Raw genomic sequence first — 19778 nt, 5'->3', positions numbered from 1 at the left:
CCCCCCCTGAGATCCCCGGCCTAGATCTCTTATTGATATATCTACTCACTTGTAGTTGTGTTATAACAATCATTTGAATACGTCGTATAAATGTCATCTCGCAAAACGTTAAATCATTACTTTAGCAGCGCTTGAGAAAGAAAGAAGTATTCTGCTTATATTGAAGAATATTAAAACTTCAAATTAGATAAATATGGAGAAAGGTATATATTTTTAAATTTTATTAACAAATTTTAATAATAGTTTTTTAATAATAGCGGTATTTTAAGTCAAACATTGCCGATTTTTAATTATAAAATTTTCAAAGTATGAAACTTAGAAAGGTCTACAAAAAAAACGCTGCGGATTGCTGCCGTCATTTTACCAGCATATTATTCCTTAGACATTTCTGAGTTTTATCCGTGAAAACTAGCTGCCACTAAGTGCCGCTCTCATAGATACAGCGTTTTTTAGAACTCGCAACTCGACCGTTTGCGTAAAGATACACGAGACGGTCTCGCGCTGCGCGTGTACTTGGCGAGACTACCGTCTCTCTTGATCTTGACATCTATGGTTATCTATAGTTATTTATTTTACATTTTATTTATTTCGACATGCCTTATTCATTTCACTTCTTTATGTCTTTATTTTTCTCACAATATATTTATTTCCATATTTCTTTATTATAACTTTTATTTATTACCTTTCTCTTTCACATGACTTTTTTATGTCCGTTTATCACTTGCGAATTAGTGTCATCGTTGTTATTGTTAATATTGTTTATCGTACATCGTTGTTTTGATTAGCTATCTCTCCGTTCGCCAGTTGCTCGTTTGGAACCACGGTGGTTGCTTGTTACCTTGCTTAAGTACTCCAACATGAGACTTGCACTATGATAATTCGAATCATTACATTAAACCAGGAAGGCTTTATGACTTTGGTATTATCTGATATGTGACTTTAACCAAGGTACTTTCTATTTTCTATTATATTCGTTTTTCACTCAATATGACTATGACATTTACATGTTTTACTTGTTGTATGTGTGATTTGCAGATTTAACCGGGATATACTTAAAAAGGACCAAAAAATTATAGTCTTTGATATATATTTATATTATTAAAAAATCCAATATTTTTATTATAAGCTACTGGGACATAGAGGAGAAGTGATATCATTTATAATTGTTATATTTAATTATATGATTACATTTGATGTGACGAACGATAACCAATTTAAATAGAAAAGTAATGTATCTAAAGAGATTTGAGTTATAGTTTATCATATTCCAAATTATAGTTCTCTTATAATTTAGTCTATTGTAAAAAAAGAAAAAATTAAATTTAAATATATAATTAAAAATCGGAAATAAATTATATAAAATTTTATAAATTAAATATTAAATTTATTCAATTTTATTTTTCTTAGGGGCATGTATACAATAACAAGACGTCGTCTTTTCGAAGCTTGGCATCAATGTGCAAATAATTCAGATCGTACAACAGCCTTATTAAACTTTATTACTAGCGATGTTGGAGATGAAAATTGCCCGGAAAATTTTGTCAAAACTATTACATCTACAATTACAGATTTAAATTATAAAATACAAAGCAAATGGAATGTCAGTAACCGTACACTACACTATTTTTTAAATAAAAATAGTGACTGGTTAGACAAAGAAATTAATTTTTCATTAGCATCTTTGCCTACATCAACGTCTTCAACATCTAAAATGGGTCGACGAAAAAAATTGTTCAGTGAATGCAGTAATAAGACCAAGAAAAGAAGAGTCGAAATATTAACTCAGAAAACTTGTACGGAGGAATTATGTTTTGCAATATAGTTTGCGAACTGCTGGACGTAGAGATGCAGCAGAAATGGTAATGGAGTTAATTGCGTCACCAAAAAAGGAACAAAAATTAAAAAAGCTTATAAATCACCAAAACAAGAGCCCGTAAAATATACTCCAGACGAAGCATTAGCTTTCTTTATTGATGGGAATTACACAAAACATACGTATGCTTTAATCCGGTCTGGTGCTAAGAAACGATATGCTGATATTTATCCTTCGTACCATGTTATTAAACAAGCAAAAAAACAGTGTTATCCGGAAAATATTATAATAACTGATATACAGGCAGAAATTAAATTACAATCGCTTTTGGATCATACTATTCGGCGCATTATTATGGTACAGTCGTTCACGGAAAGGTTGCAACACTTTTTTTTGGATGGGTTTTGGAACGCACGAATATTTAGAGACTGCGAGCCACTGCGTCTAGGGAGTCGCCGTGACGGGCCGTGACCAGCAGTGAGCTGTAAGTGAGAGGTTAAGACAGCTGTCAAAAGAGCACATACAGGGTGTGTATACACAGCAAAAGACATCTTACAGCGTAACATCTGATAACAGGTAGGAACAAGACATCTTAAATAACGTATACTTTTTACGATATTTTAATTTAAATAAATAAATAAATAAATAAATAAATAAATAAATAAATAATTAAATAAATAAATAAGTCTATTTGAATTAAAATATTTAAATTAAAAAATAGAGTAATTAGATAGAGTAATTAGACATAATATGAGCTAAACGATTTGTTATATATTTCTATGCGTTGTAGAATTTTGCCAAAAAGGACTTGAATAAGAGAAAATTTTATTTTGCAATAAATATTCTAATATATTTATAATTATAAGTCAGATATATGATTTGCTTTACAAAGATGCAGACTGTAGTAACCATCATATATATTCTTGCAGATAATATAAAGAAACGAGGAACTGTCTCCTTGCGCAAACGTATATAGCACACTCTTCTGCGTGTTGACAAGTGGATGAGCATGAGTGGATACATCTATTTATGGCTTCCGTGAACCATTTCCAAGGAAAGTCCCACGACCACCTGCAGGTTGAACGATAAATAAATATATCATTCAGAATAAAACACGAAAATTCGTTAGCCTAACTGGCAATAATTTTAATATTAATACAACAACGTTTCGACCTCTACTTTGGGTCCTTATCAAGTTATAAGTTATTTAGCAATGATTGAATTGCGCGTCAGGTTTTGAATCTAATGTTCGCTATGTGTTATACTTCCTGACCATATAGTTTAACGATGATAATAAGATTCAAAACCTGACGCGCAATTCAATCATTGCTAAATAACTTATAATTTGATAAGGACCCAAAGTAGAGGTCGAAACGTTGTTGTATTAATATTAAAATTATTGCCAGTTAGGCCGACAAATTTTCGTGTTTTATTATTTTATCACTGGCGAACAATTATTTTATGGATTATTCAGAATTTTTTTCTAACGAACAATTGTCCAAGGCGAATAGATTCGCAGAAACTTATTTCAATCAAAATCCAAACACTTTGTCAAGCATTATAAAGCTGATAGAAAAGCGTAAAAATAATCTTAAAGAGGCCGTATTTATTTTTACAAACCGATTTGGGAAAATGAAAGAGACCAATTGATCTGATCAATCAAAAATATCAAATGTGACGCAAGATATATAATTATCTGCATAATTTTTCAAATAATATTATTTTTATTTATTATTACCGTTTTGTAAATAATATTTTATTCAGCTTTATTTATTTCTAATACGTCTTAATATTTTTCGAGTTCAACGAGTTCTGAGCTGAGCGTTGAATAGCGGCCGAAGAGGACGACCACGACGGCTCGCGCCGCCACGGAAGCCTGCTCGCAGCAAGGAAGATCCGCGGGAGGCCAAGGCACGGGACCGAGCTTAGATCCCCGAGACTGGCGCAAGAACGCCGATCGGTTCACCTCGCCCAGGCCTGGCACGTGAAATAATGGCGTTGCTTTTTAATATTTAGTATTTTATTAATAGACTGGAAGTTACTGATAAAATTATCTACGACATATTACTGTTGTGTAATTAACAAATTATTTATATAGTATTATAGATTTGATGTTGTTTAATATCCTTCGTAAAATATCGTTTATAAACGCACTAAAGGTACGGTTTATTACATTTGATAGAGCGAATAAATTTTTTAAATTGAATATATAATAATACTTTTTGTAGACATTATGTAATAGTATTAATTGCTAATAGAATACTTAAATTTCAATATAAATTTGTATTATAATCGTTGATAGACTTTGAAGAAAAGACATGAAATAATAGCGTCGTTTTGTAATAAAAAGCTATATTTCTAAACAGTAGTTATTATTATCTGTAGAATAAACATTGTATTTTCTGTTGAATCTTCAAAATTTAATATTGTTCGACAATCATCTGCATTCTCCGACTCTACTACACAACTAAATATCTCTTCCAATCTTCTTGAACGCCGGAAAATTAAATACAGTATCCAAAGTATTAAATCCAATTATAATATCGATATCCTTTTGTTGCTGTAATCGAATTTCCTGCGACTGGCGAACAATGTTCGGTGGCGGACTGCGAATTGTTGAACTTCTTGCCGTTTGTGTGCAAGCATTGTCAGGCCACCTTCTGCAAAGAGCATTTCAATATGATATCGCACGAGTGTTTAAAAACGGAGACCGCAAAATTCGTTGTAGGACAATCGGCAAGCTTCCTGTGCTCTAAGGAATCTTGCAAGGATGCGTCGATGATCGAAATGCCTTGTATCAAGTGTAAGCGGCATTTTTGCGTGGCGCACTGGCATCACGGAGCTGAGTGAAACGAAGAAGACACAGAAACTGAAGAAATGGCAGATACCAAAGAAACAATTTGCAGAAGCGAAAGCTATAGTAGATTAACAAATCGCGGACAGAGGAAACCCAAATATACAACACTGGCAAATAAAGTACTATTACATGTTATATATAAAACAGAAAATATATGTTTTAACGGAAAACGTAAGCATAGATGTGTATTATACAAAGAGTGACCGCAAAAATAGCCTTTTTTTTTACCCTTGAATTTAGATTTCTATTTACAAGTACTAAATGATAGTCTATAATGAGTCATGAATCCTCAGAAAGTTTTAGATTTAGCTGGCTTTTTATTTTCAAGATATGGAGGGTCAAAGTTGTTGATTTCACCAACTTCACAGGCCCACAAAAAGAGAAAAGTTGTTTACGCCATGGACTAGACCATGGTATTTCCATGTATTTTTGCCTGCTGAAACCGAATATGACCTCAGTTTTGCCCCTACACGTCAGGATTTTTTTCTACAGCCAAAAACAAGGTATTTTGCCCCTACAAAACACCTTGTTTTTGGTTGTAGAAAAAAATCAAATTCTTACACATCTGAAAGATTAAAAAGTGAATCTCCAAAGCTCGAGTCGCTTGTCCGGTCTGTAAATGAAGACACTGTCGATCGGCATCGACCTGGAGGGATTCACCTCAACCCATCGCCACTGTGTAATACGTGAAGAAGCCCAGCTTCCACGAGGGTAATGAAGATGATGAAGAGAGGCGGTGGGCAGCAGGCAGCATGCGCAGTGATCGGCAGTGATATTAAACTTTTATTGTGCTATTTAAACTTTTCTAATTTAAACATTACTTTATACATTATTAACAGATGATGGATCTTATAACAGGCAGCACAAAGTTTTTGGATCGTTTAGCAGGCAATACCGAGCATTTCAGAAATGCGATGACTAAAGCTGGATTCATTGTCAGCGGCGATAACCATCCTATTTGTCGTGTTATGTTGGGTGATGCAAAATTAGCAACAACATTTGCAGATAAAATGATGGGTATGAATATTATTTTCATATAAATTATAAAATCTTTAAAGAAATAAACTATCAATGATAAAATATACAACACTTACCATATATTATCAAAGTTTTACAACTTATTCTATTATATTGCACGAGAATGATTTTTTTTTTTTTTTTACAGAAAAGGAAATTTACGTCATTGGATTCAGCTATCCCGTGGTACCAAAAGATAAAGCAAGAATACGTGTTCAGATTAGCGCAGCGCACTCGACCGAAGATATAGATCGTGCGGTAGGTGCTTTCACACAAATTGGAAAAGAACTTGCGGTAATTTAATAAATACATTTTTAATAACGGCAAAGAAAAATTGAATTATTGATTCTGTCTCCAATATGCATATTTTGTTTCATTATATAAATAAATAAATCGCAGTGTTAACGCTATATATTTAAGTTTATTTGTATTATATACAAATTAAATATTGCAAGTATATAAGTGCATGCAAATGTTGAACGTTGAATTTATTAACACGTGCAATAACAAATATCTTAATCGAGCATTATATTAAAGATGTACCTTTTTTTATACAAATTTCCAACGCGCAATGTTGTAAGTGTATAAAATCTTGAATTAGGTGTAAAGTTATATTGTTATTAAACATTTGTTACATAGAATGCTAAGGTTTGTACGGTTTAACGAGATTTTCCGAAAATTCCCTGACCTGTTGAACTCCACGCACTTTCCTTTCTAGCAATAATGGAAGCTGCGTGACGTGAAAGTCCTCATAAAGGTCCATTATCTTAAAAAGAAAAAAGAATCATTTAATTTATCTTTCAAGAATTTGACAAAGCAATAAACTACGAACGAACAACAACGAACTTATTTGTAAAAGAAATTTTTTTTTTTTCAATTTAAATAATTCAGGGAGAATACTTGATATACTTAATGTTAAAATGTATTAATTTTAGGTGCAGTATCAAACACGGCGTAGTACTTTCGGTCCCGCTCCTTCATGAGGAATTCATCGCCGACGGAGAGTATGCGTTCACTCAGCTCGGCTAAGACATTCGGACGAACGGCGCTAACGACGACGACGACGACGACGACGGCAACGTTGGGGAGGACGACGCGACGGTGCACGAGACGGTGTTCGCTCGCTCGGACTCGCAAATCCACCCGTGCCGATAGCGAGCATCAACGCGGACGTTGGATGCGTTCGACGATCGAAGGAAGGTAAGTGGCCGTGGAAGGAAGAGGCAGTCATATATAGGTATGATTGCCTGATATACTCTATAAAAAGAAGAAAAATAAGCTCAATTTAATTATTTATAAACTTTTTCTATTTTGAATTTTACAAAGTAATTTACTCAAAGAGTAATATGTTTCAGGTACGGTGTCTTACCTGAGGTGAGAACTTCTCTTAATCTATATCTATAAAGGAAGATGTCCTGACTGACTGACTGACTGACTGACTGACTGACTGACTGATTGACTGACTGACTGACTGACTCATCAACGCCCAGGCCAAACCCCTGAACCTAGAGACTTGAAATTTGGAGGGTGTATTCCTCTCATGACGTAAGCATCCACTAAGAAAGGATTTTTAGAAATTCCACCCCTAAGGGGGTGAAAAGAGGTAAAATGTGTTTTTTTCACGATTGTTTTGACTGACTGACTGACTGACTCATCAACGCCCAGCCCAAACCCCTGAACCGAATTTTTACCAAAAGTATATGAAATAGGGGTAGAATTTTCCGGGGAGTGCCACTATGTGTATAGTTTTTTGTTATCGATTTTCTGGAAACCGATTTTTTTAATTTTTCCTATTTTTCGAAAAATAATTGATCAAATCTCAACAAATTATAGATCAAACAGGGATAGAATTTTCCGAGGAGTACTATGAAATGTATAATTTTTCTACTATGAAATGTATAATTTTTCGTTACCGATCTTTTGGAAGCCGGTATCAAAATTTTTTCAATTATTTTCCGAGGAGTACTGTGAAATGTATAATTTTTCGTTACCGATTTTTTGGAAGCCGGTATCGAAATTTTTTCAAATAATTTTTACCAAAAGTATGACTGTCCTGACTGACTGAAGAAATAAGGGGGTGAAAAGGGGTAAAATGTGTTTTCACGACTGTCCTGACTGACTGACTCATCAACGTCCAGAAAAAACTTTATTTTTTATGAAAATATTTTTTGATTTTAGAAAATGATCAATATGTCCAACATTAATTCCAGGAGAAAATATTTCAAAAAATTTAATATTTACACCAGAGTTCTGAGGAAAAAAAATTTAATATCAAAAGTTAAATAAATTAAATTTTATTTTATAAAAATATATCATTTCTTTAAAATCTTTTTAATTGAATATCTCGAATTTAATTAAGCAATGTATTCACTTATATAAATGGAAATAATTGATAACTCATTCTTCTGTTTTATATGTGGCATGCTTCAAATATATTTATCATCTTGCGAGGTTTGCCTCGAACACTACAAATTTAAAAAACTTAACGTAATCATTGCTGAAGAAAGTTCGAGAGAGAGAGAGAGAGAGAGAGAGAGAGAGAGAGAGAGAGAGAGAAAGAGAGGGAGATAGTGTCTTTGTAAGGAGAAGAAGAAGACGAAAGGAAGGGAGAGAACAGAGTAAGTGGTAATATGTTTTGAAAGACAGGAAATTTATAAAAAAAACGTAATTAATGTTAGAGAGAGAAAAAGAGAGAGAGAGAGAGTGTGTGTGTGTGTTTGTGTGTATGTATGAACGTTTATTATAGCCTTTATATAGTTTTCTTTATTCTTTAAAGATATTGAGAGTCGAATTGGAAGGAAGGAAGAAGAAATAAATTATTCGAAAGTGAGATTGAAAGATAATTTTTTAAAGTAAAACTATTAGAGGAACTGTATTTTTTGAAGAAGAGAAAGACGAAGAGAAAAATTTTTTAAACAGGTAAAGTTATATACGTGGTAAATTTAAAAGATGAAAACTTAAATAATTTGGGACATTTTTATTAATGTTAACCATTAAAAAAGCATACATTTAATAAAGAGTAAAATATATTTATTTGAGATAGATTTGCATAATTAATAAAATTAATGAAAGAAAGAAAGAGAGAGAAAAATAAACAGAGAGAGAGAGAGAGAGAGAGTTATTACTTTTTTTTTTAAATTACTTTTTTAAAAATCTATATCTATAAAGCAAAGATATTTAACGGCAGGAAAAGGGCCAATAAATCTAAACCGATAAAATAAATATAACATATATTTTAAAATTTACTTTAAAGAAATCATAAATTATTATCTGTATTATTTTAAGCAATGAAACTGGATATAGATATAGATAGATTAATTTGTGAATTTCTATTCCTTTAATTATTATGTTTCAACATATTATATTTAATTCAGTAACTTACTATCATAACAACATAATATTGAAAATCATGAAATTATTACGTTTTAATAAGAAGGTTATTTTGTTGATACCTAGCCATTGTTGGTTGGTGCACCTAGAGGGTATTTCGTTTGTGAATTTTTATTTATGTAAATATTATGATTCAACATACTATATTTAATTATTAGAATTGTTGTCATAGCTTAACATAATATTTACATTCCTGAAATTATTATGTTTTAATAATCGTTTTCTGTTTAATTTAGACAGACAGAAAAAGAAAGAGAGAAAGACAGAGAGAGAGAGAGAGAGAGAGAGAGAGAGAGAGAGAGAGAGAGAGAGAGGGAGAAAGAGAAAGAGAAAGAGAGAGAAGGAGAAAACTGTAAAGTATCTTTTACGTTAATTTCGTGTTTGCAGTTAATCAGGTAATTAGTTAGTTTCTAATAAAGAAGGAAAGGCAATAGTATCGATTTAGATTTATTGACCCTTTTCCTGCCGTTAAATATCTTTTCTTTAGAGATATAGATTTAAGGAAAAATAATTTAATTTTTGAGAGCGCTTTTGTCACTTTTAATTATTTAATTTTTGAGAGCGCTTTGTCACTTTTAATTAAATCGGGATGGCAATCGATTTTTTAAATGTTAATGGGGAGATGGTACCTTACACTATTGTCCCCATTATAGGGGATGGAGCTTGCCTTTTCCGGGCCCTCTCCTATCTCATGTATAACACACAGTTAATGGCGAGGGATGTGCGTGAGATAATCGTGAGTCATGTGGTGGATAATTGGGAGGAATTTTCAATTATGTCCCACGACAGCTTGGGGAACAATTACAATAGTTCTAGCGAGTATCTCGATGAAATGTCGAAACCCTTTACTTATGGTGGTTTATGCGAGTTGGTGGCGGCTGGGCAACTTTTCGGGTTTGTTTTTGAGGTTTACCGTAATGGTAAGCTCTATGAGAGTTTCGGTGAGGAAGGTAACCCTGTTAGGAGAATACGTTTCACACAAGATATTTCTAAAGGACATTTTGATGCGTACGAACAACGTAAACCTGATGAAGAGAACAACAAACCGTCCTTCTCTCAGCCTGACTCAAACTCACACCTCTCAAAGCATATACTTATTCCTATTCCTAATGAGGCTCATGTAAAACGACGAAAGAGATACACTAATGTCAAAAGGAGGAAGCAACTTATAAATGCGTCCAAAAAATATGCACAGAATAACCCTGAGGTGCACAGAACAGCAGTGACTAGGTACCAACAAAAAAATCCAGAAATGCACAGAACAGCGGTGACTAGGTATCAACAAAAAAATCCAGAAATGCACAGAACAGCAGTGACTAGGTATCAACAAAAAAATCCAGAAATGCACAGAACAGCGGTGACTAGGTATCAACAAAAAAATCCAGAAATGCACAGAACAGCAGTGACTAGGTACCAACAAAAAAATCCAGAAATGCACAGAACAGCAGTGACTAGGTACCAACAAAAAAATCCAGAAATGCACAGAACAGCAGTGACTAGGTACCAACAAAAAAATCCAGAAATGCACAGAACAGCAGTGACTAGGTACCAACAAAAAAATCCAGAAATGCACAGAACAGCAGTGACTAGGTATCAACAAAAAAATCCAGAAATGCACAGAACAGCAGTGACTAGGTACCAACAAAAAAATCCAGAAATGCACAGAACAGCAGTGACTAGGTACCAACAAAAAATCCAGAAATGCACAGAACAGCAGTGACTAGGTACCAACAAAAAAATCCAGAAATGCACAGAACAGCAGTGACTAGGTATCAACAAAAAAATCCAGAAATGCACAGAACAGCAGTGACTAGGTACCAACAAAAAAATCCAGAAATGCACAGAATAGCAGTGACTAGGTACCAACAAAAAAATCCAGAAATGCACAGAACAGCAGTGACTAGGTACCAAAAAAATAATCCTGAGGTGCACAGAGAGGCAGAGTCTCGATATGAACAAAGTAATCCTGGAAGAAGAGTAGAAAGGCGAATACTTCCGTGGACGGTTAAAGCTCATTCAGGTATGGCATATGATCCAGACGTGGCTTATGAGACAGAGAGCACTATAGCTTTGGGAACCATGAGTCACAAGTGCAAATATTGCAATGCTCTTAAATGGCAGGAAGAATCCCCTGGCATGTGTTGCAGCGCTGGAAAGGTGCAACTTGCACCCTTAGAACCTCTGCCCGAGCCTCTATATAGTTTGGTAATGGGCAGACATCCAGAGCACGTTCACTTTATGAACAATATTAGAAAGTACAATGGTTGCTTTAGTATGACATCATTCGGCGGTAAGCAGGTTCTACAAGATGGCTTTATACCGACCTTTAAAGTTCAGGGGCAGGTATATCACTTGGTAGGAAGTCTGCTGCAATTACCTGAACAGGAAGCTCAATTTCTTCAAATTTATTTTGTGGGAGAGGATGACAGGGAAGTGCGTTTAAGATGTAGCAATTTTTCAGATGTCAAACAGGGATTAGTCAAAGAACTACAGAGAATGCTACATGACGTCAACACCTATATAAAGGACCTGAAAACCACTTTGGATAAGGTATCTCCAAATTGCAAAAAGTTTGAAGTTGTTATCCATGCAGACAGAAAACCAGATGACGCTCATAGAGGTTGCTTTAACGCACCAATAGCAAATGAGGTAGCTCTGGTGATTGTGGGTCAGGAATTCAACAAGCGAGACATCGTGCTGCAGAGCCACGATAACAAACTGCGGCGCATCAGCGAGGTCCACCGGTCGTACGACGCCTTGCAGTACCCGCTCATGTTTTGCCGTGGCGAGGATGGATACTCGATTGCCATTCCTCAGCGAGACCATCAGACCAAGTTGCAACATAAGAATTTAGTTTCCGCAGCGAGCTTTTACTCATATCGAATTATGATTAGAGAAGGGGAAGTTAACCACTTAGTGTACTTCCGTTCTCTTTTTAGTCAGTTTCTGGTTGACATGTACGCCAAAATAGAGACAGAAAGGTTGAACTATATTAGGAACAACCAGGCGCAGCTTAGGGCAGAAAGCTACATTCACCTGAGAGATGCCGTGGGAAGGCAGGATGCTGACGTTTCTCAGCTGGGTAAAATGGTGGTGCTTCCGTCATCTTTCACTGGAGGACCTCGCTACATGCATGAGCGGACACAAGACGCAATGACATACGTTCGCTACCACGGCCGTCCTGATTTGTTTATCACTTTTACCTGTAATCCAAAGTGGAAGGATATAACAGATGCATTATTGCCTGGGCAAAAAACTCACGATCGACACGACATTATAGCAAGGGTATTTCATCTTAAGGTGAAGAAAATGATGGCTCTATTGAATAAAGGTAGTCTGTTTGGAAAAGTGTGTTGCTATATGTACTCTGTGGAGTGGCAAAAGCGAGGTCTGCCTCACATACACATATTGCTGTGGCTAGAGCAGCGCATCTTCTCTGATATGATCGACAAAGTCATCTGTGCGGAAATACCTAATCCTTTAAAAGACTCTCTTCTACACAATATCGTTAAAGCCAACATGATTCATGGTCCATGCGGGGGCTTAAACCACAATTCGCCTTGCATGAAAGATGGTAGCTGCAGTAAGAGGTATCCGCGAATATTTCAAAATGACACTCAGACAGGAGGCGATGGATACCCACAGTATCGGAGGAGGTCTTCAGCTAATGGTGGATACACCGTAGAAATCAATGGAATAGAACTGGACAATCGTTGGGTGGTGCCGTACAACCCTGTATTGTTACGTATTTTTAATGCTCATATTAATGTGGAATTATGCAATTCTGTAAAGTCTATTAAATACATTTGCAAGTACGTGAACAAGGGAAGTGACCAGGCGGTTTTTGCCCTGGAGAGTGAGAAGGATGAGGTGAAGATGTACGAGAGTGGGCGGTACATCAGTAGCTCAGAGGCGGTTTGGAGAATCTTGGCGTTCCCAATACATGAGAGGTACCCCTCTGTCTTCCATCTCAATGTTCACCTTGAAAATGGTCAGCGTGTGTACTTCAACTCTACAAACTTAATTGAGAGGATGAATAACCCACCTCAGACAACACTATTGGCTTTTTTTGAACTTTGCAAAACTGACGAATTTGCAAAAACTCTCCTGTACTATGAGGTTCCTTCATACTATGTGTGGAAAAATAATAAGTTCGAGAGAAGAAAGAGGGGGAAAGATGTGGATGGTTGGTCAGGAATAAAGAAGGACCACGTACTGGGAAGAGTGTATACCATCCATCCAAACAACACTGAGTGTTATTATCTGCGTTTGTTGCTACATGAGATTCGAGGTCCAACGTCTTTTTTAGATCTGAGGACTGTGAATGGTGTCCTCTGTTCCACATTCCAGTCTACATGCAAGGCATTAGGTTTATTGGAAGATGACAAGCAATGGGACAATACCTTGGAGGAAGCTGCATTATGTGATTCACCTTTAAAGCTGAGGGAGCTTTTCACAGTGATGTTGGCATTTTGCCAACTTTGTGAACCTCTGAGTCTTTGGGAAAAGTACAAAGACAGCTTCTCAGAGGATATTATGCGACAGGTAGAGAGAGAGTTGAAAGGTAGTGCGCAGAACATGATAGATGAGGTGTACAACAGATGCCTGGTAATGATTGAGGACGCAGTGATGTCTTTGGGAGGACAGGAGTTGGAACAGTATGGCCTGCCTCAGCCAAAAAGGTTTGGAGAGGTATTGGGGAACAGAGACTATTTGAGGGAGACAAACTACGATGTAAATGCCTTGGAAGAAGTGGTATTGAATAACGAGGGTTTATTAACAGATGAGCAACTCGCTGTCTATCGGCAGGTTCTTAGTAGCGTAGAGTCAGGAGATGGTCAGGTATTTTTCTTAGATGCTCCAGGTGGTACTGGGAAAACCTTCCTCATCAACTTACTTCTGGCGAGGGTAAGGAGAGAACGTGGAATTGCCTTGGCTGTTGCATCGTCAGGTATCGCTGCTACTTTGTTGGAGGGAGGGAGGACCGCTCACGCTGCTTTTAAGCTTCCTCTGAATTTAATTCAAACAGAAATACCTCTGTGCAATATTTCAAAACAAAGTAACATGGCTAAAGTACTACGGGATTGTAAGCTCATTGTTTGGGATGAAAGTACCATGGCACATAAGGGGGGTTTTGAGGCATTGAGCACAACCCTCAAAGATATTAGGGGTAACGATGGAGTAATGGGGGGAGTGACCGTGCTGCTTGCTGGAGATTTCAGACAGACTTTGCCAGTAGTGCCAAGGGGAACTCGAGCAGACGAAGTTAAGGCGTGTGTAAAGAAATCACATTTGTGGTCCCTTATCAGGAAAATCACTATCAGGAAAAACATGAGGGTACACTTGAAAGGTGATGTTTTTGCAGGGCAATTTTCAAAACTACTATTAAAAATTGGAGATGGAGAGTATCCTGAGATGGAAGGAAAAGTGATTATTCCTGCAAATCTAGGTTTAGTAGTAAAAAGCCTAGAGAGTCTTATTAATAAGATATACCCTGATATTGCGGATATCAAAGAAAAATCTATGGATTGGCTGTGCGAGCGTGCCATTCTGACCCCTAGGAATGATAAAGCTGGTGTCATTAATAACATTCTTCTTAAATCATTCGAGGAAGGAGAAATGAATTACAGATCTGTGGACTCGGTGGTAGATACGGATGACGCGGTCAACTACCCAGTAGAGTTTCTTAACACAATGAACCCTCCTGGCTTACCAGCCCATAAGCTTTTTCTTAAAGTGGGGGCACCAGTGATGTTGTTGAGAAATTTGAATCCGCCAAAACTTTGCAATGGCACAAGGCTTCAAGTGAAGGCTCTACATAGAAATGTTATCGAGGCCACAATATTCACCGGATGTGCACGGGGAGAGACGGTATTTATACCACGCATACCACTAATATCGTCAGAGTATCTTTTTGAGTTTAAGAGGTTGCAGTTTCCTATCAAAGTTTGTTTTGCGATGACTATCAACAAGTCCCAGGGACAGTCGTTAAAAGTAGCAGGAATTGATTTAAGTGAAGACTGTTTCTCACATGGGCAGTTCTATGTGGCATGTTCGAGAGTGAGCTCACCAAACAGTCTTGTGATACTAGCGCCTGAGGGGAGAACCACTAATGTGGTATACAAAGAAGTTCTAAAATAGAAAAAAAAGGTTGTAGATATTTTTGGAGCATTTTTAAAAAAAAATTATGATAAAAAATATAATGTTCGCATGAGAGAGAAAAACATGTATGTGAAAGACATCATGCCTGTTTGAGAAAACAAATAAGGAGAAAAACATGTGTGAAAGAGGTTTATATAATTTTGCTAATTTTTATGGAAAAAATGACCTAATTTTAAAAAAGGTGAGAGAGTAAAAGACACCATGTCTGTAAGAAACACCATATCTGTAAGAGACACCATGTCTGTAAGAGATACCATGTCTGTGAGAGACATGTATTTAAAGTAATTAAATACGGGAAGAAAGCACGGATTTCTTTACAGTGGAATAGGCCTACTGGGGAAACCACTAAAAAAAAAACGCATTTATAATAGTACCTCAAGGGTGATGCGGAAATCTATTGGCGTTAAATGTAAATATACGCTATCATCTATTTACGTGTCTCATTAAATATGTCTTTCAGGGCGTGTCCTCCGGGGCGAAGCCCGGGTAACCAGCTAGTTATATATATAGGAGACCGATCATATGTACATGACGACGGTAGTGGAAATTAAAAACACGTTGTCAACATAAACAAGTTGTCAATTGTTATTATGTAGGGAGATACATCTGAAAATATCTGATACACATATCTGAAGATATCTCATTGACAACTTGTTTATGTTGACAACGTGTTTGCGTTATTAAACTGAGACGAGTTAACCATTTTTAACGTTAAATATTTGTGTATATATAAATTACATACAATATTGAAATGCCTGGTCCTACTTTGCAACGTGTTAGAGGTGAAATACTTGCATATACAAATGCAGGATTGACGGTAACAGAGGTTTCAAGAATATGTCACGTAAATGTAAAGTATCCATGCATTTATAATTCTGTACTTCTCTATTTAGATAAGTTACACGTCATTAAACTCGTCTATTGCATTATTTAATTTAATCATTAAAATATGCGTTTAACGTATTGCAGAGGAGTACAGTATATCGAGTGCTGCAACAAATGCGAGTAGAAGGGCACGTGAACCCACGACCGATACCAGGTCGACCGCGATGTACTTCCGCTGAAGACGACGAACTTCTCCGCAATTTGATGCAAGGGAATGGATTCCGGTCAGCACAACAGACGGTAGTGGAACATAATTTGAATTGTTCCGCGGAAATTGTTCGGCGTAGATGGCGAGAACAAGGATATCACCATCGTATCCCTGCTCAAAAACAAGCGTTAACACAAAATCACCAAGACCAACGGATGGCTTTTGCCTTTGAACATTTGGCTTGGGAGAATGAATGGGAGAATACTATTTTCTCTGATGAAAAGGTATTCTCAACGGATGAATCTGGACGTGTGACATTGTGGAGAACAAAAGGCACAAGGTACGATGCGAATAACGTGTATTTCCGCGAACGAAGTGGCCGCATCACGTTAGCGTTTTGGGGGTGCATGACCTCGCGCGGCCCTGGACCGTTGGTACGCACCACACCGCGTATGAACGGTGAGGAGTATGTTAACATATTGCGCACTAATATGATGCCATACGTTGCGGAAACATTTCCTGGTGTACCTCGTGTCAATTTTGTTCAAGACAATTCAGGAGTGCATCGATCGAGATTGGTTCAGGAATGGTTGGCCACACAACCCAACCTTAGGACGTTGGATTGGCCAGCCAAATCTCCGGATATGAATGTGATCGAAAATCTTTAGGGCATAATTGTTCAAGAGTGGAATCCAAGAATTCGGCGTACACGCGAGGAACTTGAGCAACACGTTCTTAATGTGTGGGAGGGTTTCCGCGCAAGGCCCGCGCTATTCCACAATTTAGTGCAATCTATGCCCCAAAGATTAAGAGCGGTGCTAGACAACCATGGAAGTGTCACGCGGTATTAATACTATGTGACCTTCCATGGATTATGCATGAATTTGGTATTGAATGATTGTAGCTTGAACAATCTCGATGAAATATTATATTATAGTTTAATAATGTTTCTATATTTTAAAATATAGAAACATTATTAAACTATAATATAGAATGAACGTAATGAATGAATGAATGAATGATTGAATGAATTAATATTGAATGAGAGCGTTCTAAGGTAAAAGCTATCCGAGGTAATTTTAAAGTTTATGCTTTTTTTAATTTCCACTACCGTCGTCATGTACATATGATCGGTCTCCTATATATATAATTAAGAGAAGTTCTCACCTCAGGTAAGACACCGTACCTGAAACATATTACTCTTTGAGTAAATTACTTTGTAAAATTCAAAATAGAAAAAGTTTATAAATAATTAAATTGAGCTTATTTTTCTTCTTTTTATAGAGTATATCAGGCAATCATACCTATATATGACTGCCTCTTCCTTCCACGGCCACTTACCTTCCTTCGATCGTCGAACGCATCCAACGTCCGCGTTGATGCTCGCTATCGGCACGGGTGGATTTGCGAGTCCGAGCGAGCGAACACCGTCTCGTGCACCGTCGCGTCGTCCTCCCCAACGTTGCCGTCGTCGTCGTCGTCGTCGTCGTTAGCGCCGTTCGTCCGAATGTCTTAGCCGAGCTGAGTGAACGCATACTCTCCGTCGGCGATGAATTCCTCATGAAGGAGCGGGACCGAAAGTACTACGCCGTGTTTGATACTGCACCTAAAATTAATACATTTTAACATTAAGTATATCAAGTATTCTCCCTGAATTATTTAAATTGAAAAAAAAAAAATTTCTTTTACAAATAAGTTCGTTGTTGTTCGTTCGTAGTTTATTGCTTTGTCAAATTCTTGAAAGATAAATTAAATGATTCTTTTTTCTTTTTAAGATAATGGACCTTTATGAGGACTTTCACGTCACGCAGCTTCCATTATTGCTAGAAAGGAAAGTGCGTGGAGTTCAACAGGTCAGGGAATTTTCGGAAAATCTCGTTAAACCGTACAAACCTTAGCATTCTATGTAACAAATGTTTAATAACAATATAACTTTACACCTAATTCAAGATTTTATACACTTACAACATTGCGCGTTGGAAATTTGTATAAAAAAAGGTACATCTTTAATATAATGCTCGATTAAGATATTTGTTATTGCACGTGTTAATAAATTCAACGTTCAACATTTGCATGCACTTATATACTTGCAATATTTAATTTGTATATAATACAAATAAACTTAAATATATAGCGTTAACACTGCGATTTATTTATTTATATAATGAAACAAAATATGCATATTGGAGACAGAATCAATAATTCAATTTTTCTTTGCCGTTATTAAAAATGTATTTATTAAATTACCGCAAGTTCTTTTCCAATTTGTGTGAAAGCACCTACCGCACGATCTATATCTTCGGTCGAGTGCGCTGCGCTAATCTGAACACGTATTCTTGCTTTATCTTTTGGTACCACGGGATAGCTGAATCCAATGACGTAAATTTCCTTTTCTGTAAAAAAAAAAAAAAAATCATTCTCGTGCAATATAATAGAATAAGTTGTAAAACTTTGATAATATATGGTAAGTGTTGTATATTTTATCATTGATAGTTTATTTCTTTAAAGATTTTATAATTTATATGAAAATAATATTCATACCCATCATTTTATCTGCAAATGTTGTTGCTAATTTTGCATCACCCAACATAACACGACAAATAGGATGGTTATCGCCGCTGACAATGAATCCAGCTTTAGTCATCGCATTTCTGTAATGCTCGGTATTGCCTGCTAAAGGATCCAAAAACTTTGTGCTGTCTGTTATAAGATCCATCATCTGTTAATAATGTATAAAGTAATGTTTAAATTGGAAAAGTTTAAATAGCACAATAAAAGTTTAATATCACTGCCGATCACTGCGCATGCTGCCTGCTGCCCACCGCCTCTCTTCATCATCTTCATTACCCTCGTGGAAGCTGGGCTTCTTCACGTATTACACAGTGGCGATGGGTTGAGGTGAATCCCTCCAGGTCGATGCCGATCGACAGTGTCTTCATTTACAGACCGGACAAGCGACTCGAGCTTTGGAGATTCACTTTTTAATCTTTCAGATGTGTAAGAATTTGATTTTTTTCTACAACCAAAAACAAGGTGTTTTGTAGGGGCAAAATACCTTGTTTTTGGCTGTAGAAAAAAATCCTGACGTGTAGGGGCAAAACTGAGGTCATATTCGGTTTCAGCAGGCAAAAATACATGGAAATACCATGGTCTAGTCCATGGCGTAAACAACTTTTCTCTTTTTGTGGGCCTGTGAAGTTGGTGAAATCAACAACTTTGACCCTCCATATCTTGAAAATAAAAAGCCAGCTAAATCTAAAACTTTCTGAGGATTCATGACTCATTATAGACTATCATTTAGTACTTGTAAATAGAAATCTAAATTCAAGGGTAAAAAAAAGGCTATTTTTGCGGTCACTCTTTGTATAATACACATCTATGCTTACGTTTTCCGTTAAAACATATATTTTCTGTTTTATATATAACATGTAATAGTATTTTATTTGCCAGTGTTGTATATTTGGGTTTCCTCTGTCCGCGATTTGTTAATCTACTATAGCTTTCGC

General features: G+C 36.3%; 1 protein-coding gene and 1 long non-coding RNA gene across 5 annotated transcripts; both read right to left on the bottom strand.

Annotated features, from left to right (window-relative positions):
* Positions 1-2744: 2744 nt before the first annotated feature.
* Positions 2745-18990, bottom strand: LOC143904614 (2-amino-3-ketobutyrate coenzyme A ligase, mitochondrial-like). Of its 4 annotated transcripts, none has more exons than XM_077419430.1 (3): positions 18814-18990; positions 18556-18665; positions 2745-2884 (listed from the first exon to the last, which is right to left on the bottom strand). In XM_077419430.1, exons 1-3 carry the CDS (start codon positions 18986-18988, stop codon positions 2837-2839), a joined length of 333 nt encoding a protein of 110 aa, XP_077275556.1. In that variant the 5' UTR covers positions 18989-18990; the 3' UTR covers positions 2745-2836. The 4 variants fall into 4 exon arrangements, with proteins under 4 accessions (XP_077275556.1, XP_077275554.1, XP_077275557.1 ...); XM_077419428.1 differs by having other exon boundaries at positions 2747-2884; positions 18520-18665; XM_077419431.1 differs by lacking the exon at positions 2745-2884 and adding an exon at positions 17742-17878.
* On the bottom strand, positions 6084-7079 carry LOC143904616 (uncharacterized). The gene is made up of 3 exons (XR_013258983.1): positions 7057-7079; positions 6649-6944; positions 6084-6453 (listed from the first exon to the last, which is right to left on the bottom strand). It is a non-coding gene; the product is annotated as an uncharacterized LOC143904616 (long non-coding RNA).
* Positions 18991-19778: the final 788 nt, after the last annotated feature.

This window comes from Temnothorax americanus, unplaced genomic scaffold (assembly GCF_048541705.1).
Source record: "Temnothorax americanus isolate GAGA-0224 unplaced genomic scaffold, ASM4854170v1 Scaffold55, whole genome shotgun sequence".
In the NCBI taxonomy this organism is placed as follows: Eukaryota; Metazoa; Arthropoda; class Insecta; order Hymenoptera; family Formicidae; genus Temnothorax; species Temnothorax americanus.
This window is presented reverse-complemented; position numbering and strand designations above follow the sequence as displayed.